Raw genomic sequence first — 25,788 nt, forward strand, 5'->3', positions numbered from 1 at the left:
GCAGCCTGCCTCATGCGTACAGACTCAGTGCAGACTGCAGTCGTTCCATTGCCCAGGTTGGCAGGTAGCCTAGCAGACGACATTAACCCCGCTCAGCAAATTAACATGTTGGGCAAATGTAAACGAACAAACGATGGGGATATAATACGTGTAGGGTTCAGAGCATTCTTACCGTTCATATTTAGTATCAGACTCCCCGATGAGTGAAGATAGAACATGAGAAATATGCCACATTTGTTTTGAAAATGTGCGAACCGTCGAGTCCCGCTTTGAGTCAATTCAAGGGGAGTCACTCCGCATAGTCAATCCGTCGAAGCTCGACTGGAGGTTTCGAATCGCAAATAATGAAGAGCCTTTCTCCGAGTTCAAATGAGGTCTCTCTGAAAGATCTTCACTGTTCAGATTAACGCTACACTGGAATTTACCAACAGAAATTAAAATGCGTGTGACGAAAGCACGACACACTTGAGACACCCCACACAAAAGTAGATCTTTACTGTGCACGACCTGACCACACAGTTATGCCTATTCAAATGCGCATTGCAAAATGTGCGTTTGGAATCTTCTTTTTTCTATGGCGGTACTGACAATATCGTTATTGAAACAATCCCAGTGCACTAAGGGATTTATAGAGCAAATCTCGAAAATAATTATTGAACTCAGCGCTATGCGCTTCGTTCAATAATGAATTTTCTCGATTTGCTCTATAAATCCCTTAGTGCACTGGGATGTCTCAATAACTTAAATAGTAAATAATTAAAGAGTAAGGAATAACTTACAAGTGCACGGGCCACACGCGATTTCGGCCCCGTCGGCGGAAAACACGGCAGGTGGGCAGGTGCAGCGAAGGAAGTGGTTGGTTCATAATAATAATAATAATAATAATAGCAATAATAATAGTAATAGCAAATAGTTTGTAGCTTAATGAAGTAAGATGTGCTATGCCGAGATCATCCAGCTAGATTAATATGTAGACCTAAGATACACTCATAATACATGTAACGTAGAACATTTACTAACAATAAACACATAGACATTTACTATTGATATAAACATAGATACACATAGTTTAATATGGGGAACCTTAGATGGTTGTGGTACGAGGGAGAAAAAAAAAAAAAAAAAAAAAAAAAAGAAAAAAAAAAAGATAGAGGGTCGGGAACCCTGTCCTTTCCAGGGCCAAGGCTCTACCAACAGACCTCTGGGTTCCTTGTCCTTTCGACGGTTGGCAGCAGGAGGGAGGATTGGGGGGAGGTCCTTCTAAGGTCTGAACTGGATCTGCATGCTTATGCCGGTGTCCGGCTTATACTTATAGCCCCGGCGCGGACTGCACAGAAAGCACCGTCCGGCGGTGATGAAAATCGGACTGAATACGGCCAGAAACACGGAATCTGTGTTTCTTACACTTGCTTTACCCTACGTTATTTAAACAAATACATAACCAATCATAACAAACAATACATCAAATTAAAGCTACGACCTTTAGCTTTCCATTGCAATAGATCACATTTCGTAAAAACTTATATTTATTTAGTAGGATGCAAAAACAATGGTCCTAGTGAAGGCTCTGAACCAACTTCAGTGCAGAAAATTACAAAACTCTCTAAACTGGAATAATGGACAAATTCATAAATCATACAGATAAAAAGAAGAACCCTAGACAAACATCATGATATGCGTTACTTGGGGGAAAATTATACATTGACTTAGTACGAAGCGGTAAAGTCCGAAAGTAAATGGAATCGGCTAAATTCCTGCGCGAGTACCTGTCTGCATAAATTAGGAATCTTTGCAGAGAAACCAAGCATCACTCATTACAACCAATTAAACAAACTAAAATCATATGCAACATAGGTACGGGATATGTAATAGTGATACAAAAATGACAAAACAATGATTGAAAAGACAAAGATGAGTTTGTGAGAATCAATTTCTCTCGACGCTACATGAAAACCGGTCAAGGTCAGAGTGACGCTTTGGTCAGTTCGAAGCATTATCGTAAATAACACAATAATATGCAGCCATCCAGCCTAATCAGTGACTTCTATGCAAACCTAAATATAATTAGGACCGTATCAAAGATAAAAGGGACTTTGAAAGATAGAAGTTAGGTAGATATATAAAGAAAGGTATTTTATTAGAATATGCGCCGGCAATGGTGCGCGCGCAGCATCGTATCGTCTGCTATGGGGTGGGTGATCCCCTTTGTACTGTACACAAGGCTGTTTCGCTATGCGATGATTAGAGTGTTTAGGGTAGCGAAGTGCACTTGGCTACATCCCCCCCAACTCTTTTACATATCAGCGGCCGCGCTGATTTGAAGAAAAACAAGTAATGAAAATTGGGAAAAAATGGAGAAACAAATGACAGACGCCAATTTTGTGACCCAATCGGCGGGAAAACGGCGTTTTTGCAAGAGAAGCTTTTAAGGAAGGCTGTTCAAATGAAAACTGCTCGCTGTGTGCATCTATATCTATATACGGCTTGTGTGTGTCTGTCTGTCTGTCTGTGTGTTCACGATTCACGGCCAAAGTTCTCGATGGATCTACTTCAAATTTGGTGGGCATATATTCAGGTAGACCCCGGACACAATCGTGGAAAATTTTGAACACGTGCGTGCTCTCAGCGCGCAGCGCTGAACCGATTTTGGTTTTTCTGTACATCCATTCCCAATAACTCTTCCTTATCTTCTCCAGTGTTTTGCGCGTTTATCTCCCTTCCTTCGTACGGTGCTCCGGCGAAGCCGGCGTACGCCCAGCAAAGCCGGGTCCCCGGCGAAGCCGGGTATTCGGCTCTACTTCTTCCCGGCGAAGCCGTACCCGGCGAAGCGGGTATTCATCTAGTAAATGTATATTTCGAGTTATCTGCGGGTTTGAAACACTCTCAGTATATTTGTGTGCAATGGATTGACAAGTTTTGTGAATGGTAAATGCCCTCTGCTAAAGTCCCTCCCACGAGAACATCAAGTGCATTCCGCAAGTCTGGTCGCGAAATAATCGTCTCCCATTTTGGTTGACTGACTCGTGGGTTACCGTTAGTGATCCAATGTCAATAACAAATATTTTCTCTTAGATTTCAATGCTTCTTATGCACTCTACCTAAAACCTTAATAGAAATGTGGTGAGAAAAAAAACCTAAAATATCAGAGCGAAATGGAAATGGGTTCATCGTTGATGCATTCTTCCCTTTTCTTTTGAATAAACTTGGCCAAACAATTATTGAAACAGATTTTGAACCCAAAATGAAGGCATTAATTCCCTTGTCACTTCATCCAAACTGTATATATATGCAAGTACAGCACGTTTACTTGACTACATGTATCTGGATCGCCTTTTGGTTTGAAGAAATCATGTGACCGCCGCTCAAATAAGGGTACCCTCAAAATCAACTGGACAAAAACGGAAGGGCCCAATTAAAAATTGAACAAAAATCACAATAAGCAAACCTGTGCAACTTGTTATACGAGAAGAAAGCCAAATCAATTATCTACCCAGAAAAGGTTGTTTGGTTTAGCTAGCTTGCGTATTACGTGTGATACGCTATTCCAAATGATGCAGGTGTCTCTTGCAATAGCGGTCAACAAAGGGAGTTTTTGGTCATTTTTAGAGATCTTGTGACAAAAAGCGCTGTATTTCAACAATGACTTGGTGGATTGCTTTGAAACTTTCAGAATATTTTACCAACATACCAGAGACGTACTTCAAGCAAAATGTGGGATCCTTGCACGTATTTGTTCAGATGTAACGCAATGTCACGGAAAAAGGTTTTAAACTCGTCATTGGATTTGGATTGTTCCCCTGTATCCAGACATATTATGACTTTGCATACGATAAATGATTGATACATATACTGTCAAAGTTTCATTTGTGTGTAACCACTGGAGTGAATTTGCTAGTTGTGCAAATACATGAGAAAAAAATGGAACGTTCACGCTGTTTCGCGCTGATACGAGTAGGCCTACCAGATATTGTATCGCTGCGTGCCTCTAAAAACATGTGCAGTCATGCTTGGCTGGTCATCGCTGTGGCACCAATATCATCCTTAAAATATCAAGCGTCTTTGCATGCCTAAAAATTTGCGTCAGTGCTTACACGCATGTAACTCTTTTTCAGTGTTTGTATCAATCATTTGTCTGAAGACATGTGAAGTCATGATTGTTTTGGACGCAAGTGAACAATCCAATGACGAGTTTAAAAACATGTTTCGAAACATTGCGTCATATCTGAACAAATATGTGTAACGATCCCAATTTTTGCCCGAAGTACGTCTAGTGTGTTGTAAAAATATTCTGAAAGTTTCAAAGCAATCGACCGAGTCATTGCTGAACTACAGCGCTTGTTGTAACAATATCCCTAATAATAATGACTCCTGTTTGTGACCGCTCGTGCGATCGACACTTGCATCTGTGGGAATAGCATAGCACACGTAATATGCAAGCTAACTAAACAAAACAACCTTTTCTGGGTAGAAAATTGATTTGGCTTTCTTTTCGTATGTAAATGTTTGAAAGGTTTGTCGATTGTGATTTTTCTTTGATTTTTAATTGGGCCCTTCCGTTCTTGTCCAGTCGATTTTGAGTGTACCCTTAATTAAGCGGCGGTCACGTGATACCTGTAAAAAAACACTTTAATCCGAAAGGTGATCCAGATAGTCAATTAAACGGCCTTCACAGGCATATACAATTTAGATGAAATGACACGGGAATCAAGTATTTAATTTGGGAGCAAAATCAGTTGCAATCAATTTTTGACTAAGTTTATGATAGTTATGAAGAGCGTCAGCATCCAAGGTTGTAAGATTCAGGCAATATATTTGTCTTTTCGTAATCAGCATACATCAAATTATATGTGAGTATGAAAAACTAACGTATTTCTGATTAAACGCGATTGTAGGACAAACTTTTTCACCAGTTTTAAAATGTCTACCTTGATTTTTATTGACGTCAAGCCTGTGATGTCATTTGTAAGGTTTAGGTGACATGACGTTGCTTCTCCTTAGCTTACCGTTATTTGTGCGTTGGTTGTGGTCAAAAACAACTTTAAATTGAAATTGTAGTTGCAAAGATAACAGAGTTATTCCAGTTATAAAAACCATACCCCCATCTTTTAAGACATAACCAGTCACCAATATGACATCATTCTATGACAGATTTGCACATGAAAGCTACCATTTCAATAACTAAAATTAACCAAACCTAACACGTGGTTAAACTAACCCAAAACAACCAAATTAAAGAGGATTCTTTTTGATAACACTTTTTCGATCAGATCACGGACTAAGTGGGTAAGACATCGGCCTTCTAACCGGAAGGTCGTGAATTCAAATCCCGACCGCGGTGGGTTAAAGGTGGAGATTTTTCCGATCTCCCAGGTCAGCTTATGGGCAGACCTAGTGCCTTATCCCCCTTCGTGTGAACACGCACGCACAAGACCAAGTGCGCACGGAAAAGATCCTGTAATCCATGCCAGAGTTATAGAAACACGAAAATACCCAGCATGCTTGCCCCGAAATCGGCGTATGCTGCCTGAATGGCGGGGTAAAAACGGTCATACGCCTACACGTACAAATCCACCCGACAAAAAAATCAGAACAACTAAAACTGAACAAGTGTTGCATGTCATGGGAAAGGACAATCAAATGTGTATCCAAAACAGTTGGTTTTGTTCACCGATTTTGTCTAACTAAGACGCGTTGGCATGCAGAACAGTGTAGGCGTCATTACTTCTCAAAGAATCATTCTGTTGTGTTGAGTGTTTCATCAATATAGTACTAAGGCCAAACAAAAAGATATGTTGGTTTAGGGTAACCAGACCGACCCTATTTTTCGCGCCGACCCTAACACTTTTTTTTTCATTTCTAAAAAAAGAATCCCCCCAAAACAACCTCTGGCACATTTTGCGATCCATACCGAGACTAAAAATAGATAAATAAAAAAACCGACCATCCGACCCTATTTTGTGGGGTCATGTTACCCTAAACCAACACATATTTTTGTTTGGCCTAACTTAAACACTTAAGGTTTATGAGCAAAACCTGTGTTCCAATTAGAAAAAAAGGAATTAACTTGCAACTCAGAATGACCGAGGTCTTTTACGTGCCACTGTGGTGACACGGGGATGGAACCTAGGACTGAAAGTCATCAGGTTCAGATTTGCAATATAGGTGCAAACATAATATGCAGCAGCTTGAGCATTACAAATGACTTGAATATCCATGTTTGCTCTCCAAAGTCTCAAAATGATGGGATTATAAGCGTTGACATAATTATCTAGCTGTATCTGAACATTTTTGTTTCATACAACCTACCTTTGGAATTTCCATTGATTTAAAAGTTGGTTACAAGTTTAGACTTGACACATGTTGGTTTAGGACAACCGAACCGACAGCTTGATCGAAAGCTTGACATACAATATCTAGTATGCGAGTGGATTTGACCACTTTCAACTAAGCTGAGGAGTTCAGCATCATCTGCAGGGAAATCTGTCTTGATTGTTTTTTCAGTGTAATCAAGCATGCTACATGTCGGAGATTTATCGATAACTTTGGGTACTCCATCAATCCACAAAAACATGTGAATGTGAGGACTTCCTCGATTTTGAAACTCCGCCCGATATTCGGAATCAAAGAGTCATGAACTCGCCACGGCCACGTCAGAGAAAGCACCAAAGAAGAAAAATCCTCTTCCAAGCTTTTAAAGAGGAAAGTTTTACCGTACGAACATATCACGAAAACAAAAGCATGTTAAAAGAAAGTTCCAGACGAATGCATTTCTGTTGAAGACTTCTTGTCCATGTCCCTTGGTTGATGTCACTTCTAATAGAAAACGCATTGATTGAAATACTTCTGACGCTACTGTAGAGTTAAATCAGTTTAAATTATTTTCGTTTCGGAAAAAAAAGGAATCAACAAAAAAACAGAAACAATTTAAACTAGACTTACATTAAGAGTTTGCTCAACATAAAAAAAAATTAAAATCTGAAAGTTTCGACGGTAAGGTCTTCTTCGGAGAAGAAAAAAAGGAGAGAAAAAAAAAGAAATTCAAAACAAAAAAGGCTAGGCTAGAAACTACCGTAGACAATTGTGTTGATGTCGAAGTACGAGGGAAGACTCCTCACGCTCAAGGTCAAAAGAGAACCTTCTGTGAATTTAGATTGACTACCCCCCCCCCCCCCCCCCCCCGACGATCGCGAATCTGCTTATACAATACAATACAATTAAATACAATATACCCCCCCGCGGGTTGGGGGGAAGAATTTACCCGATGCTCCCCAGCATTGTATAGAATATAGTCAATTTTTGTAAAGATTTGAGTCAAGCAGTATGTAAGAAATGTTAAGTCCTTTGTACTGGAAACTTGCATTCTACCAGTAAGGTAATACATTGTACTACGTTGCAAGCCCCTGGAGCAAATTTTTGATTAGTGCTTTTGTGAACAAGAAACAATTGACAAGTGGCTCTATCCCCTCTCCCCCCTTTCCCCGTCGCGATATAACCTTCGTGGTTGAAAACGACGTTAAACACCAAATAAAGAAAGAAACAATACAATAATCTTTATTCATCTCCAAAAGAGAAATTACAAGCTTGACAGTGTGTCTGTAAAATCAATCAATTAATCAATCAATCAACCATGCATGTAGTAATATTCACATCGCATATTCACATCATATCGTTACACGCAAACATTGTACCCACACACTTACTAAAATAAGCCTACAAATAGAAGCAATGCATTGCCTGTTTAAAAATTATTATCACATTATCACCTTATCACAGTTTAACCACATTATCTTCTCACATTTGTATCCTATAAGTCCATATAACTAACAACAGAGAAAAACAACTGATAAAAGGATGTAAAGATTATGCCGTTGTCAGAGCGACAGCACCAGCACCTAGCGCCCCACCTGAGAGTTGAAGATGTGAATTGCAGATGGAATGAATGAGTTTCTGTAGCGTGTGGTTCTTGTGTATGGCTGTCTAAATCTTAAGCTTCTGTCTATTCGTCTGCTGTCACGTTAGGTCTGAGTGGGTGCGTGTCATCGGTCAGAATCTTCTGTAGCCTGTCAGTCAGTCGTCGTTCCTGCGTTGATGCAAAAGTGTCCTGCTTATATCAATAATACATTACAAAAAGCTCTAAATATGTAAAAATAAAAATCAGGGAGAGAATGAGCCGAACTCATTTTGACCTGAGTTCAGGATGACTTCATGCATGAACACTGCAAGTAGAATAACTGTGTTTTGCATTATTTCACTTAAATAAGATTCCCCTTATACAAAGTAGGCCTCTCTTAGGTGTTAACATCAACGTACTTACGTAATCATCAACAAAATATATTCGAAAAGCGTCTAGTTATGAACACACTTACTAACCTATCAAATTTGCATAGTTTGCAGTATGCGCTTTGCATACTCACCTGCCAATCAAATTTGTGTATATTGTGTAACTCACATTATGAAAAGTAAGCAACCAATGCAATTTGGATATTGTGCAATTCAATTTATGCACACTTACCTACCGATCATAATCATTTGCATGATTATGATGAATTCTATAGCACGCACACTCACCAACTAATCATGATGGCATATTGTGTAATTGACATACTGCACACTCCCCAACTAATCATGATAGCATATTGTGTCATTGACATAATGCACACTCACCAACTAATCATGATAGCATATTGTGTCATTGACATAATGCACACTCACCAACTAATCATGATAGCATATTGTGTCATTGACATAATGCACACTCCCCAACTAATCATGATAGCATATTGTGTAATTGACATAATACACACTCACCAACTAATCATGATAGCATATTGTGTCATTGACATAATGCACACTCACCAACCAATCAGATTCGCAAAGTACGGTGACTTTCAAATCCAAGTTTGTGTCCCGGAGAAGGTGAATGCCATCTTCCTTGCAACCAGCTGAAACACAGAGTTTCATCATCGTTTTCATCTTCTTCTCCGTCGTCGTCGTCGTCATCCTCATTATAATTATCATCATCGTCGTCGACGTAATCATAATCATCAGCATATCACTTTGTCCGTCTCTCTATAACTGTCTGTCGGTCTGTATGTCTGCCTGTCTGTCTGTCTGTCTGTCTATATGTCTGTCTGTCTCTTTCTCTCTCCATCTCTCTTTTTCTCTGGTTCTCTCTCTCTTCTCTCTCTCTCTCTCTCTCTCTCTCTCTCTCTCTCCCCCTCTCTCTCTCACTCTCTCTCTCTCTCTCTCTCTCTCTCTCTCTCTCTCTCTTTCTGTCTTTTTTTTCTGTCTCTCTGTGTCTGTGTGTCTGTCCGTCTCTCCCTCTCTCTGTCTGTCGGTCGCTCTCTCTTTGCATGTGTCGGAATGCCTGTCTGTCTACCTGTTTCTATCTGTCAACCTACAGACAGACTATCAGACAGACAGACTATCAGACACACAGACAAAGAACATTGGAAAAGGTACTGCCCCACGCGCAACTGGAGCATAATTACTCGTTTCAGATTTGCTGTACTCATTTTCGATGCTAAAGACCCGACTATCCCAAATTTGAGAATAATACATCAGAACTAAAGAGTCAATACGAGAAACAACTTGTCGATTGCTAGTGAGGTCACCTCCCGTTGGAAATTATTCATTCGAATTAACACAATATTGATTTTCTGTTTTGGTGCGTCTACACATAGGCTGACCTCTTATGCATAATTATGCATGCACACAAACAGACAACAAAAAACAAAAAAGCAAGACAACTGGAATTGTGACTGTCACAGTATGGGTAAAATTGGTCTGATTGTGCACGTCGTCGTGTCGTCATCATCGTTGTCATCCTCCTCCTCCTCCTCCTCCTCCTCCTCCTCCTCCTCCTCATCATCATCATCATCATCATCATCATCATCATCATCATCATCATCATCATCATCATCATCTCATCATCATCATCATCATCACCATCATCATCATCATCATCATCATCATGTGTGTGTGTATGTGTGTGCGTGTGTGTGTGTGCGTGCGTGCGTGCGTGGGCGCGCGCGTGTGTGTGTGTGTGTGTATGTGTGCGTGCGTGCGTGTGTGTGCGTGCGTGCGTGCGTGCGTGTGTGTGTGTGTGTGTTTAATTCTTTCTGCGTGAGCATTCTACTTACCACTTCCGGCGGTGACGAAAGATCTCGCTCCCGAAGCAGGCATGTGAGCGCTTGCTGGCGTCATCACTGCTGAATGACCTTGACATTGACCACGATGGAAGGTGAAGGTCACACAAGAAGAATGTCGACTGCACAACATTCCGCAGTGTATCGCAAGGTCGGCTGGAACGTCGAAAACAATTTCTGCCGAAAATGTCTTATCGTTCAATCCTGTGTTCAGAAATGTCTCAGACTTGTATGTTTGTGTATCACTGACAGCGACGCACTGGAAGACATGTGACACAGCGAGGAAGAGAAGTGTTGGTAATGCCTCCATCTTTGTTTCGGATATTCTTAGATTCAGGTATCTGCAAGAAAATAATCGATATTAGTTGTAGTATGTAGCAGGAAGCTCGCCGCTCGGAAGATAGTCTTGAGAGCAATCGCACTCAGGCTCTCTTTTTTCTGGCAATTTCTTTATGCTTGTCCCGGGACAGAAACATGAAAGGTGCCTTTCTTCTCGCGCTCTCGATCATGTAAGCCCCCATAGACCCGACGCGTGTTTCTTTCAGGCGAAATATTCTTGCGGCTAGCCGCTCGTTGAGCTAGGAGGCGAGAGTGTATATGAAACGGTTTGATGGCTAGCTACGCAAACATTAAAAAACCATTGGTTGATACCTAAAAGGTCGTCTTCACTGGTCGGTAAACAGCCATGGACAGCCATTCGGATTGGCAGCAGTGCGGCCGCCATGATTTCTCGCCAAGCGAGCAAGCCCAAAGCTACCTAGCGTTCGCGGCGAGAATCCTGGCGTCTCTAGCGGCGAGAATTGCCCATGAAACGGTACTTCTTCGCCCCACTCACGTCACACACCAATTCTGGCCTGTAAGAAACGGGGGACTGTCCATACTTAGACGGGCGCTGTGGCGGGGTGGTAAGACGTCGGCCTCTTAATCGGAAGGTCGGGGGTTCAAATGCCGGCCGCGGCCGCCTGGTGGGTTAAGTGTGGAGATTTTTCCGATCTCCCAGGTCAACTTATGTGCAGACCTGCTAGTGGCTTATCCCCCTTCGTGTGTACACTCAAGCACAAGTCAAGACCAAGTGCGCACGGAAAAGATCCTGTAATCCATGTCAGAGTTCGGTGGGTTATAGAAACACGAAAATACCCAGCATGCTTCCTCCGAAAGCGGCGTATGGCTGCCTAAATGGCGGGGTAAAAACGGTCATACACGTAAAATTCCACTCGTGCTAAAAACATGAGTGAACGTGGGAGTCTAAGCCCATGAAAGAAGAAGAAGAAGTCCATACTTATACATGGGGTATCTGTAAGCATGCTCCCATGGTCAGAGAACCTAGCTATCGTCCCTTTTAGAGTGACCGTCCTTTTCGTTATAACAGTCTGCTCGCCAGTTTAGATCTACCATGGTCTTCCCACAGATGTCAATTTGCTAAATTAAGTAACACAAACTCCCAGTTCTGCACAGGAAGCAATCACGGTGTTCATTTTGACTATGCGTCTCAGTGGAGGGTAGGAATTTGTCCTGTGTAAAACTCCGGCCAGATCTGAGATGGTGAGCCGAATTCTTTGCACTGATGATAAGTAATGTTTAACGCCCACACGGTAAAACCATTAGCTTGAGATGGTAAAAAATATATTTGTTAAAAGAGACAGAAAAACTCTTTGCACAAGAAGGACGGTGCCTTTAAAATCAAACAAAACTTAAATCCATTGTTACTCAATATAGATGAGCAGGGAACTGGGAACAATGGCATTTGCCTCCAGAAAAAAAGAAGAAGAAAAGAAAAAACAAAATATGACAACAATTAAACTGTTATTCCGCCTCACCTGTTGAAAATTGCTCGTAAGTACCACCAGTGCCTGTGTCGGGGTTACAATTTGACTACTTGACCGACCGCATGTTCATTTGTTGGAAGGAAAGTATCAGTTTCCGGGAGTTGAACATGAAAACTTCATATCGGGTTTTAGTTTTTGTTTCCCTTGAAGTTCCCGCCGAAAACCACGGGTCAACCGAAACAATTCGATTTGCCGATTGCACAGAGGTCTGACTGGCAATGTTGTACTCTGTTCTTTATTCCATTACTTTACCAACAGACAGTACGCTCATAAATATTATTGAACCCAGTTAGATTTCACGAACAATATTGTTATCCATTATTCAGCCGGAAGTCGGTTGACAATACCTCTGGTCCTGCTAACACTTCAACAGTAACAGGACCTCACACTGAATAAAAACGACAAGATAATCCAGCATTAATAGTCAACGTTGCAGATACTGTTCAACCTTTAACAGTCAGGCCTCAGTGCGGTCGGCAAATCAAATGACAAATTCATGACCACACACTAAAATAGGGGGCCCTGTAGCTCAGTTGGTAAAGCACTCGAGTCGTGATCAGCGGATCACGGGTTCGAATCCGGGCAGACCTGCTAGTGTCTTTTCCCCTTCGTGTGTACACGCAAGCTCAAGACCAAGTGCGCACGGAAAAGATCCTGTAATCCATATCAGAGTTAATTCGGTGGGTTATAGAAACACGAAATAAAACAGCATGCTTCCCCCAAAATCGGCGTATGCTTTCTAAATGGCGGGGTAAAAACGGTCATACACGTAAAAATCCACTCGTGCAAAAACGTGAGTGAACGTGGGAGTTTTAGCCCATGAACGAAGAAGAAGAAGAAGACTCCGGGCCGGGCCGGGATTCAGACTAAGATAGGGTATCCATGTCCCACCCCCGTGTTACTGATGTGGCACGTCATTCTGCCAGATGGGCACGTGACTTTTTTGTTTGTTTGTTTGTTTGTTTGTTTGCTTAACGCCCAGCCGACCACGAAGAGCCATATCAGGGCGGTGCTGCTTTGACATATAACGTGCGCCACACACAAGACAGAAGTCGCAGCACAGGCTTCGTGCCCCACCCAGTCACATTATTCTGACACCGGGTCCTAGCACTAACCCCATAATGCCAGACGCCAGGCGGAGCAGCCACTAGATTGCCAATTTTAAAGTCTTGGGTATGACCCGGTCGGGGTTCGAACCCACGACCTCCCGATCACAGGGCGGACGCCTTACCACTAGGCCAACCGTGCCGGTCTAGCTGTCAATGGAAGCCTAATGCAATGGAAACAAACAGCAACCTACCCATGCATTAAATGCATTTTAGCGTCAAAATAAAACGTTGCTTGAATCAAAAGCTAGACATTCGCCGATCTGTAATAAACGAAATTACAAGGAATTAACAGAAATCGATGCATTGCCACAAAAAAAGAGGGGAACATGTCAACAGTTCTCACACAGCATGTTTTCCATCGGTGGAGACAAAAAAAAGCATTCAGATAGAAAAAGCAAGACGCTTTACATTTCCAAGTGTAACGAGGTAAAGACGGACAGTTGCGCGTGACAGTTATATGTACATTTTATTTTTTATTTTTTTTATTTATCGATTTTGATTGATAAAGACTAAGACGTCTCATTTTGACCATCTCTTTCGAAATGAAACTTCTGACGTCAAAAAGACACACAAAAGTGCAAAAAGACGTCATAACGTGAATAGTGGTGCGTCTGCATGTCTCCCGAGGAAGTGACAAAGAATTTCAAGAACGAAGTTTGTCTCGGTGACTTCAACCAGCAGTAAAAAAAGAAATTTAAATCGTAAGGCCGCCGCCAGCCTGTGCATGTATCGGTATCGTATATCATTAACGTACAAATTATGGGTAGTACACGACCCAGAACATCCGGGCTGTGTTACTCCAAAGAGAGATCGGGTAAGGCCAACAAAAAAAATGTTGGTTTAGGGTAACCCGACCGACCTTATTTTTTCCCGGCGACCCTAACACTTTTTTTTCCAAAAATTTGTTCGACTTTTGGCATATTTTGCGAACCATACCGAGACTAAAGGAAGTAACCTCCTTTAAACCATAGACCATTTATCCTGGACCGCCAACTAGCTCTCTCTCCGCTCTTTCTCTCTATTACGAGGTAGCGGCCTCTCGCATTTAGGAACCTACGCTTACATGGCCTTTCAGAAATCAGGGGGATGTCATATCCGGTGTCGATTGTAAACATGGACGAAGTTGCCGAGGTAAGTTCTGAAAATGCTAAAATAAACTCAGCTAAAGTGCATATGGAACATGTTTTTCGATGAGTTTTGTTAAGTTTAGTTTGGAGTTTTGGAAAATCCAGTTCATTGTCACCTCCCATTGTCACAAATAACTGGAGCGTGCTTTCTTTTCAGTCTTCGAATCGCTGGCCTTTCAAACCGGACGCAAAGCGCCCCTGAAAGTCGAGCGTCGTAACCTCGAAGGGTCACGTGACGAGTTGGCGGTCCAGGCTATTTGGTCTATGTTTAAACTCGACTAAATCTTAAAAACAAAACAAAAAAACACCAACATCTATTTATGTTTGGCCTAAAGGTTAATTGCTCCGGAAATATATTGCAGCCTTGGATTCCCCTGTGTCCAATAACCCAGGTTAACCCGGGGTGGCAGAAAAAAGTACCCGTCAAATACCCGTTAGTGGTGAACCACCGAAACATTCTGATGAAGAATTGATAACAGGCTGACTTGATGGGTAAGTGTCTGATTGGTTTTTCGTGACCGCCAGTAATTTGTTTATGCATCAGGGCATTTGCATTTAAGGATGCCCCCTATTCAAAATAAAAGGCCACAACAACAACAAAACTTTGTATCTGATGACGATTTGATCATAATTTATTTCAGGTGAAATGGAAGTTTTTAGTGAGCTTTTGTGTAGTCAACAATTCACTCGGACGTTGAGCTTAGACTTTGCGAACATTCTGTTTTTATGTAAAAGTGGAAAAGAGAGAGAGAGAGAGAGAGAGAGAGAGAGAGAGAGAGAGAGAGAGAGAGAGAGAGCTCATGTGTGTGTGTCCGTGTGTGTGTGCGCGCGTGTTTGTGTGTGTGTGTTTGTGTGTGTGTGTGCTACTGATTTACAACAAATAAAAACGTAAAGAGTAACTAGCTCGAGTGAAGGAATCCAATGGATGATTAAATAAATAAATAAATAAATAAATAAATAAATAAATAAACAAATAAATAAAAAAAACGCTGGCGTTGGACCCGAGTACTCTTCAGACTGGCTCGCTCCCCCAGTATGAAAGTTTCTGTCTTGTGCACGTGGATTTAAAAAAAATATATATATTTATTTTACACAATTAAAATTTTTTTAGAGTAAAATAAAACATTAAAAGGTTCATAATAAACAATAGTAAACAAGAATTAAAAAAAAAAAAATTTGACCGCCCATGCCGGGAATCGGACCCGGATCACTTGGATTTAAAAAAAAAAGAAAATTATTTATTTATTTTACACAATTAAAAAAACTATTAGAGTAAAATAAAACATTAAAACGTTCATAATAAACAATAGTAAACAAGAATTAAAAATAAAAAAATAGACCGCCCATGCTGGGAATCGAACCCGGATCACTTTGGCCATAGACTCTCTCGTGCTCTCTGTCTCTCTTTCACCGAGACCAATAGTTTCTTTGCCGAGACCAAATCCCCACCCGTCGGCTGTCTTGCAAATCATGCTTTTCTCGTCACTGCGTGACGTGTTCGGCTCAGCCGCCCAAGTCTCCCCTTTAGTTCAGTGACTGGCTGTTCGCAAAGCGACCAGCCTCCCACCGCAAAAACTCCCACCGTTAAGAGTGGCTTTTGTGATTTATTTCGCATTTAGGTCCCAGGTAACATTATGAAGTTTTAATACGATCAATCGGACCTATTATCAAGTTAGTGTATCAACTTTTGAAAGAACTGCGCCCAGTAGTTTCCCAGCAATAAGCCGTTAAGTCGAGACAGACACACACACACACAATTAAAGTCTGTTGGACCCTAGTACTGCGTACTCGGGGATAAATAAATAATTCAAAGACAAAACTGCTATCCTCTGTTATATACTGTTCAAAAAACGAAACGCATAGCTTGTAATATTTGGTTAATTTAGTTATATGGCTACAAGGATATCCACCAAACTGCAGAAAATGTTTATCTGGTCGTCGACCTTTCGTCCATTGCCACAAGTGAGCTCTGCACGTGACGCATGCGTTATCAGTGGCTACAATGTCAAAATTGCTCATTTGGCATGACCACTCGTCATGCTTCAGTGTAATCTCGTGAAACTCGGGGAATATTGAGCTCTCACCATGTTTTCCAAAACCCATAAAAGCGGATTGTTCGCCACAAAGAAATCAGACGACAATTCAGCGACGAAAGATGGCCCGATTGAGCAGAGAAGACCGCCAAATTGCATTGGGTCGTTTACAAGCAGGCCAAAGTCAAAGTGCAATCGCCAGGCACTTCCACGTGTCCCAGAGCACCATCAGTAGACTGTGGGTCAGGTTTCAAGCCACTGGCTCCGTTGCTGACTTGCCACGAGCGGGAAGACCAAGGGCGACAACTGCTGCTCACGACCGCTTCATACGGCTCCGCCACCTCCGGAATCGTTTCCTGTCGGCCTCATCTTCTGTCCAGGCTCTCCCCGGGCCACACCGATTATCGGACCAGACCGTGCGGAACCGCCTGCATGAAGCTGGTTTGAGAGCTCGCAGACCTCACAGAGGAGCTGTCCTCACCCGCCGCCATCGCCAGAACCGAGTGCAGTGGGGCAACCAGCACCTTCGCTGGACCGTCCGGAATCACTGGAGACACGTGTGGTTCAGCGACGAGTCCTACTTCCTGCTCCAGCGACATGATGGTCGGAGGAGGGTCTACCGGAGAGTAAACGAACGTTACGCGCCCAACTGTGTGGATGAGGCACCCGTTCATGGTGGTGGAGGCGTCATGGTGTGGGGGGCGATCAATACCGCTGGAAGGAGCACCCTGGTGCACGTCCAAGGGCGCATAACTGCCCAGCGATACGTGTAGGAAATTCTGCGCCCACACGCCCTTCCTCTTCTGGCTGACCAGGATGCCATATTCCAGCAGGACAACGCTCGCCCGCACACAGCACGACTCACCACCCAGTTCCTCACCGACCACCATGTCCAGGTGCTTCCCTGGCCATCCATGTCGCCAGACATGAACCCGATAGAACACCTCTGGGATGAATTGGACAGACGTGTGCGCAGGCGAGAAGAAGCGCCGGCAAATCACCGCGATCTATTGCAGGCACTTCAGGAGGAGTGGGACACCATCCCACAGCAAGATATCGGGCATCTGATCCAGTCCATGCCCAGAAGGTGCCGGGCAGTTGTTGCTGCTCAAGGCAGTCACACCCCCTACTGACTTGACAGCCTCGGCACCCAATCGTATTGATTGACTGATTGATTTGAAGATGCAAATGAACTGTGTGTGCATTCAACTGTGTCCATACCAAATTTCAAACAAATAATCTAAATATTGGATTTTCTGTTAATTTTTTCGAAAAATAAAACAAATTTGGCAAGTAGCAACTATGCGTTTCTTTTTTTGAACAGTATATGTATATATATATGAACTTGTTTCTGTTACATTTGTTTTTGTCAAAAGAGAAGAAAAAGACTTGTTATGCTCTATTTTCTTCCGTATACCTTCTTGGTTGGTTTGAAATGACCCATTAATGATAGAACAATTAATGATCGATCAATTGATTGCTTGGTTTATAAAATATGTTGTGAAAAAGATAAAATTCATTGACTGAATGAGTGACAGATTTTTTTCATTGATTCAATGTGAACCAGATATTATATTGAATAATCAAAGTATTTTGGGGAACAGTTAAAAGGATTGATTCATTGATTCATTGATTCATTCACTCATTGATACATTCATTTATTGATTGGTTGACTGATTGATTGATTGATTGATTGATTGATTGATTGATAGATGGATGTATGGATGGATTGACTAACTGATCGATTGACAAACGGACTGATTAATACCAAAAAGATAAAAACAAGAAAACCACACCTTACCTTTATATCATCACGTGCTCTGTTGTTGTTTGTTCCTCCACCCTCGCTCGTTAGCTGTTTTCACCAGACTGAATCACGCTCAGGCACTGCACGCCCAAAGCCACGGAACACGAAGGTGCGCCATTGGGACGCATGCGCAGTGAAGGTTTAGTTTTCTCGATTCAGAACTTTTCGGGTCAACAGTTCTTTGCTCAGATGCGTTGGAAAACTAAAAAAGGTGTGTGGTATGATAGAGAGGTGTGATAGATACACCCGTCTGCTTAAAATATTGTGCAATAAGGGTTCTGTCGATAGATGGTTGAGAAAGGGTGAGACTGAGCGATGTTAAAGCTGTTCTAAAATATTCTGCGGCAGAAACACGGCGCGCGCTTAAAATAACCCGACTAAGCCTGAAAGATGTAATCCTTTCATCTTGCGTTACCGATCATGTAGGTTTACGCCACCTCAGATCTGCCTAGACTTTCACACGGAATTCTTCTTGTTCTTCTCCTTCTCAGTGCTTTCATAGGCTGCAGCTCCCCTGTACACTCGTGTTTATTGCACGAGTAGGCTTTTATGTGTATGACCGTTTTTACCCCGCAATTAATGCAGCTAATGACGGTCAGAATATACCTGCGCAGTTTCAGCGGCACAGACGACGTACGGCCTATTATTTATGCGGCGATAGGGATTATGACGATTATGCCTGTTCTCCTTTCATGCAACGTGTAGCGGGCTGGGATAAGCTGCAGTACGTCATCAGTCCTGCTGAAGTTACATAATGTGAGCGGAGCCCCTAAAACGCCGCTGTCGGGGGAAGCATGCAGGGCCCGTATGCATGAACTGGAAGTCAGAAACACTGGAAGTAGAGGCCTCTTTTGAAAGTGGGAACTCCCGAAGTTAACTTTCTAACTGTTCCCTATGCATGAACGCTGTAGTGCTGACTTCGAGAGTATTCGGTCAAGGTCGCGAAAATTGGGGGAATCCCAACTAGTACATGCGTTTGTTAACAGTAAGCTTGGCGACCAGAAGAAACAAGTCTCATCGCGAGTTCAAAAGGGCGAACGTTGAGCGCGCTGTAGTACTAACAGCGTTATTGCTGTTGTTTTTTGAATGGTTAAACGAAAGGGTCGGTTCAAACCTGTGATGATTGTCTTGGAATCGAATGACTGCCTAGCTATGACAATGACTTTGTTGACCTGAATGTTAGGGAGAAAAATAAATGATTATGTTGAACTTTTTTTCTCCTTTTTATATTTAGTCAAGTTTTGACTAAATATTTTAACATCGAGGGGGAATCGAAACGAGGGTCGTGGTGTATGTGCGTATGTGTGTGCGTGCGTGCGTGCGTGTGTGTGTGTGTGTGTGTAGAGCGATTCAGACTAAACTACTGGACCGATCTTTATGAAATTTGACATGAGAGTTCCTGGGTATGAAATCCCCGAACGTTTTTTTCATTTTTTTGATAAATGTCTTTGATGACGTCATATCCGGCTTTTCGTGAAAGTTGAGGCGGCACTGTCACGCCCTCATTTTTCAACCAAATTGGTTCAAATTTTGGTCAAGTAATCTTCGACGAAGCCCGGGGTTCGGTATTGCATTTCAGCTTGGTGGCTTAAAAATTAATTGATGACTTTGGTCATTAAAAATCGGAAAATTGTAAAAAAAAATAAAAATTTATAAAACGATCCAAATTTACGTTTATCTTATTCTCCATCATTTGCTGATTCCAAAAACATATAAATATGTTATATTCGGATTAAAAACAAGCTCTGAAAATTAAATATATAAAAATTATTATCAAAATTAAATTGTCCAAATCAATTTAAAAACACTTTCATCTTATTCCTTGTCGGTTCCTGATTCCAAAAACATATACATATGATATGTTTGGATTAAAAACACGCTCAGAAAGTTAAAACAAAGAGAGGTACAGAAAAGCGTGCTATCCTTCTTAGCGCAACTACTACCCCGCTCTTCTTGTCAATTTCACTGCCTTTGCCATGAGCGGTGGACTGACGATGCTACGAGTATACGGTCTTGCTGAAAATTGGCAGCTACTTGACTAAATATTGTATTTTCGCCTTACGCGACTTGTTTACATTTAGTCAAGTTTTGACTAAATGTTTTAACATAGAGGGGGGAATCGAGACGAGGGTCGTGGTGTATGTGCGTGTGTGTGTGTGTGTGTGTGTCTGTCTGTCTGTGTGTGTGTGTGTAGAGCGATTCAGACTAAACTACTGGACCGATCTTTATGAAATTTGACATGAGAGTTCCTGGGTATGATATCCTTAGACGTATTTTTCATTTTTTTGATAAATGTCTTTGATGACGTCATATCCGGCTTTTCGTGAAAGTTCAGGCGGCACTGTCACGCCATCATTTTTCAACCAAATTGGTTGAAAGTTTGGTCAAGTAATCTTCGACGAAGCCCGGACTTCGGTATTGCATTTCAGCTTGGTGGCTTCAAAATTAATTAATGACTTTGGTCATTAAAAATCTGAAAATTGTAAAAAAAATATTTTTTTTATAAAACGATCCAAATTTACGTTCATCTTATTCTCCATCATTTGCTGATTCCAAAAACATATTAATATATGTTATATTTGGATTAACAACAAGCTCTGAAAATTAAATATATAAAAAATATTATCAAATTTTTTTTTAGAAATGAATTTAAAAACACTTTCATCTTATTCCTTGTCGGTTCCTGATTCCAAAAACATATAGATATGATATGTTTGGATTAAAAACACGCTCAGAAAGTTAAAACAAAGAGAGGTACAGAAAAGCGTGCTATCCTTCTTAGCGCAACTACTACCCCGCTCTTCTTGTCAATTTCACTGCCTTTCCCATGAGCGGTGGACTGACGATGCTACGAGTATACGGTCTTGCTGAAAAATGGCAGCTACTTGACTAAATATTGTATTTTCGCCTTACGCGACTTGTTTATATTTAGTCAAGTTTTGACTAAATATTTTAACATCGAGGGGGAATCGAAACGAGGGTCGTGGTGTATGTGCGTGTGTGTGTGTGTCTGTGTGTCTGTGTGTCTGTGTGTGTGTGTGTGTAGAGCGATTCAGACTAAACTACTAGACCGATCTTTATGAAATTTGACATGAGAGTTCCTGGGTATGAAATCCCCGAACGTTTTTTTTCATTTTTTTGATAAATGTCTTTGATGACGTCATATCCGGCTTTTCGTGAAAGTTCAGGCGGCACTGTCACGCCCTCATTTTTCAACCAAATTGGTTGAAATTTTGGTCAAGTAATCTTCGACGAAGCCCGGGGTTCGGTATTGCATTTCAGCTTGGTGGCTTAAAAATTAATTGATGACTTTGGTCATTAAAAATCGGAAAATTGTAAAAAAAAATAAAAATTTATAAAACGATCCAAATTTACGTTTATCTTATTCTCCATCATTTGCTGATTCCAAAAACATATAAATATGTTATATTCGGATTAAAAACAAGCTCTGAAAATTAAATATATAAAAATTATTATCAAAATTAAATTGTCCAAATCAATTTAAAAACACTTTCATCTTATTCCTTGTCGGTTCCTGATTCCAAAAATATGTACATATTATGATATGTTTGGATTAAAAACACGCTCAGAAAGTTAAAACAAAGAGAGGTACAGAAAAGCGTGCTATCCTTCTTAGCGCAACTACTACCCCGCTCTTCTTGTCAATTTCACTGCCTTTGCCATGAGCGGTGGCCTGACGATGCTACGAGTAAAATGGCATTGCGTTCAGTTTCATTCTGTGAGTTCGACAGCTACTTGACTAAATATTGTATTTTCGCCTTACGCGACTTGTTTTTTATTATCTCAGTTGCATGCAGGCAGCTTCAACCCTTTCTTTTTTGCCTCTCTTTTTTTTAAATTTTTTTTTATCGGGGAGCATCTTTCCTTATTGATCTTTTTTTCTGTTCTTTTTTCCTGCTTTTTATATTAAAGTCAAGATTTTTTGTGAAAGCATAGGACAGTTTCTTTACGCAATTAAAAACAAGTCGCGTAAGGCGAAAATACAACATTTAGTCAAGTAGCTGTCGAACTCACAGAATGAAACTCAACGCAATGCAACGCAGCAAGACCGTATACTCGTAGCATCGTCAGTCCACCGCTCATGACAAAGGCAGTGAAATTGACAAGAAGAGCGGGGTAGTACCGTAGTTGCGCTGGGAAGGATAGCACGCTTTTCTGTACCTTTCTTCGTTTTAACTTTCTGAGCGTGTTTTTAATCCAAACATATCATATCTATATGTTTTTGGAATCAGGAACCGACAAGGAATAAGATGAAAGTGTTTTTAAATTGATTTGGACAATTTAATTTTGATAATAATTTTTATATATTTAATTTTCAGAGCTTGTTTTTAATCCGAATATAACATATTTATATGTTTTTGGAATCAGCAAATGTTGGAGAATAAGATAAACGTAAATTTGGATCGTTTTATAAAAAACATTTTTTTTTTACAATTTTCAGATTTTTAATGACCAAAGTCATTAATTAATTTTGAAGCCACCACGCTGAAATGCAATACCGAAGTTTGGGCTTCGTCGAAGATTACTTTACCAAAATTTCAACCAATTTGGTTGAAAAATGAGGGCGTGACAGTGCCGCCTGAACTTTCACGAAAAACCGGATATGACGTTATCAAAGACATTTATCAAAAAAATGAAAAAAACGTCCGGGGATTTCATACCCAGGAACTCTCATGTCCAATTTCATAAAGATGGGTCCAGTAGTTTAGTCTGAATCGCTCTACACACACACACACAGACACACACACGCACATACACCACGACCCTAGTCTCGATTCCCCCCTCTACGTTAAAACATTTAGTCAAAACTTGACTAAATGTAAAAATGAACACAGAGACAAAAAACCGGTTGTTGCAGCGAATGCAATTGAGGCCTATAAAGAAAAAGATCAATAAAAAAAATTAAAAATTTAAATTTTGCTCCCAGCGGCACTTGAAGCCGGAGCGCCGGATCGAATTTCCGAATCCGTAACCACTGCACCATGCTACTCGTGTGCAAAAAAGCGTGATGAAAAGATGTAATATGAGTTATTCAGTCGTGATGGTTTGAAAGCTCGCCACCTTCGCCGAATGACTCGAGCACGTTTGTTTCGGTTAGTATCTGATCGAACTGTCGCTTTTGAGCCACTCTGTTTCAAGCATTTCACCTAAATTAAACAAGAATGTCACAGTTTGTGTCTATGGTGCAAGGTAGCCGACCGTCTCATTGTAGCCAAGTTACGACAGTTGCTCGATTGACGCATTTCACGTCTTCGATATTCTGTCTGAGCTCATTTCCCAATGAGCTGCCTTAAAAACAGGAATGTCCTGCAATTGTAGTAGCCTATGCGTTGGAGGTTTCTTTTGGGTGGGAAAGGACATTTAAGAAGCAATATCGTCGTATAATGATGTCAAGTGAGACCCTGCAAATTAACATTGAAAGTGGGAACTTCGGAAGCAAAGTTGCCAGCTTCTCGGTATGCAAGAGCTAAATTGAAAGCCGAAGTAGTGGCCCGCTTCGAGAGTTCTGAGGTCAAGGTCGAGGAAATTGGGGGAATCCCAATTAGTGCGCATGCGTTTGTAAACGGTAGGCTTGGTGACCAGAGGAAACAAATCTCATCGCGAGTTCGTAAATGGGCGAACGTTGATCGCGCTGTAGCTTTTACTATAGTTGTTGCTTCTGCCTGGTTGAACGAAAGGGTCGGTTCAAAGCTGTGATGATTGTCTTGAAATTGAATGACTGTCTATAATAATGATTTTGTTGACCAGAATGTTGGGGAAAATAAAACATTTTTTGTTTATGTGGTAGCGAAGTCGGTTATGTTTAACCTCTTCTTTTTACATTTAGTCAAGTTTTGACTAAATGTTTTAACATCGAGGGGGAATCGAAACGAGGGTCGTGGTGTATGTGTGTGTGTGCGTGTGTGCGTGCGTGTGTGCGTGCGTTCGTGTAGAGCGATTCAGACCAAACTACTGGACCGATCTTTATGAAATTTGACATGAGAGTTCCTGGGTATGATATCCCCGAACGTTTTTTTCCTTATTTTGATCAATGTCTTTGATGACGTCATATCCGGCTTTTCGTGAAAGTTCAGGCGGCACTGTCACGCCCTCATTTTTCAACCAAATTGGTTGAAATTTTGGTCAAGTAGTCTTCGACGAAGCCCGGACTTCGGTATTGCATTTCAGCTTGGTGGCTTAAAAATTAATTAATGACTTTGGTCATTAAAAATCTGAAAATTGTAAAAAAAAATATTTTTTTCTAAAACGATCCAAATTTACGTTCATCTTATTCTCCATCATTTGCTGATTCCAAAAACATATAAATATGTTATATTCGGATTAAAAACAAGCTCTGAAAATTAAATATATGAAAATTATTATCAAAATTAAATTTTCCAAATCAATTTAAAAACACTTTCATCTTATTCCTTGTCGGTTCCTGATTCCAAAAACATATAGATATGATATGTTTGGATTAAAAACACGCTCAGAAAGTTAAAACAAAGAGAGGTACAGAAAAGCGTGCTATCCTTCTCAGCGCAACTACTACCCCGCTCTTCTTGTCAATTTCACTGCCTTTGCCATGAGCGGTGGACTGACGATGCTACGAGTATACGATCTTGCTGCGTTGCATTGCGTTCAGTTTCATTCTGTGAGTTCGACTATGGCAATCCGAATGGTGCAAATGTCCCTTTTAGCTCTTGATGTCTAAATAACACATTATTTAGCTAAATAACGCGTTATTTAGCTAAACAATGCTTTATTTAGCTATATCATGCATTATTTAGCTAAATAATGCATTGTTTAAATTAAACAATGCATTATTTACAGATACAGAAAAAAGAGAGCCCAAAGCACTAAATAATGCATTGTTTAGCATAAATAAGAGATTGTGTTTGTAAATAACTCATTATTTATAAATAATTACGCGTTTTCTCTAAACAATATATTATATATGTAAATAAAGTGTTATTTAGATAAATAAAATATTATTTAGATAAATAAAATATTATTTAGATAAATAAAATGTTATTTATCTAAATAAAATATTATTTAGATAAATAAAATATTATTTAGATAAATAAAATATTATTTAGATAAATAATTTATTATTTAGATAAATAATTTATTATTTAGATAAATAATTTATTATTTACTGTTTTTGCCTTGAAATAGTATTATTACGCTAAATAATGCTTTATATAGCTATATAATAGGTTTCCGCTATATAATTCATGATTTGGTAAATAATACATTATATACCGTAAATAAAATATTATATACCGTAAACAATTCATTGTTTAGCGCATCGCGAAGCCGTTTTTTCTCTTGTTGTTTTTTTCCACGTGTTTCCGTGGATCCGAGAGAGCGCTGTTGATTCTCCACTGTCTTGGCAAACCCAGTATCCGGTACTCCACATCCGGTTCCGCCAAGGGACTGGGTGGCCGAGTGGTAACGCACTTGCGCTCGGAAGCGAGAGGTTGCGTGTTCAGGCCTGGGTCAGGCCGCAATTTTCTCCCCCTTTTCCTAACCTAGATGGTGGGTTCAAGTGCTAGTCTTTCAGATGAGACGAAAAACCGAGGTCTATGCTTGGCGCTGGTGGACAATATTCACTTTTTTGTCCAAAAACGCCAGTTTTGGCCCAAAAAGACAAAGATTTGGCAAAAAACCCCATACATTTGGCCAAATAAAATAGATTTGGCTATAACTTATTTTTGGCCAAAACTTTCTATGT

At 40.7% G+C, this 25,788-nt stretch overlaps 1 protein-coding gene across 1 annotated transcript in view; it reads right to left on the reverse strand.

The window, feature by feature from the left end:
- Window positions 1–18,238, reverse strand: part of LOC138973646 (microfibril-associated glycoprotein 4-like) — a 29,005-nt gene extending 10,767 nt beyond the window's left edge. The window contains exons 1-3 of the mRNA XM_070346374.1: window positions 18,045–18,238; window positions 10,143–10,489; window positions 8,857–8,942 (exon numbers count right to left, since the gene is read on the reverse strand). Coding sequence (XP_070202475.1) covers window positions 8,857–8,942; window positions 10,143–10,458 — 402 coding nt within the window. The 5' untranslated portion in view covers window positions 10,459–10,489; window positions 18,045–18,238. The remainder of the gene's footprint in view (window positions 1–8,856; window positions 8,943–10,142; window positions 10,490–18,044) is intronic.
- Window positions 18,239–25,788: the final 7,550 nt, after the last annotated feature.

This window comes from Littorina saxatilis, linkage group LG8, assembly GCF_037325665.1.
Source record: "Littorina saxatilis isolate snail1 linkage group LG8, US_GU_Lsax_2.0, whole genome shotgun sequence".
NCBI lineage: Eukaryota > Metazoa > Mollusca > Gastropoda > Littorinimorpha > Littorinidae > Littorina > Littorina saxatilis.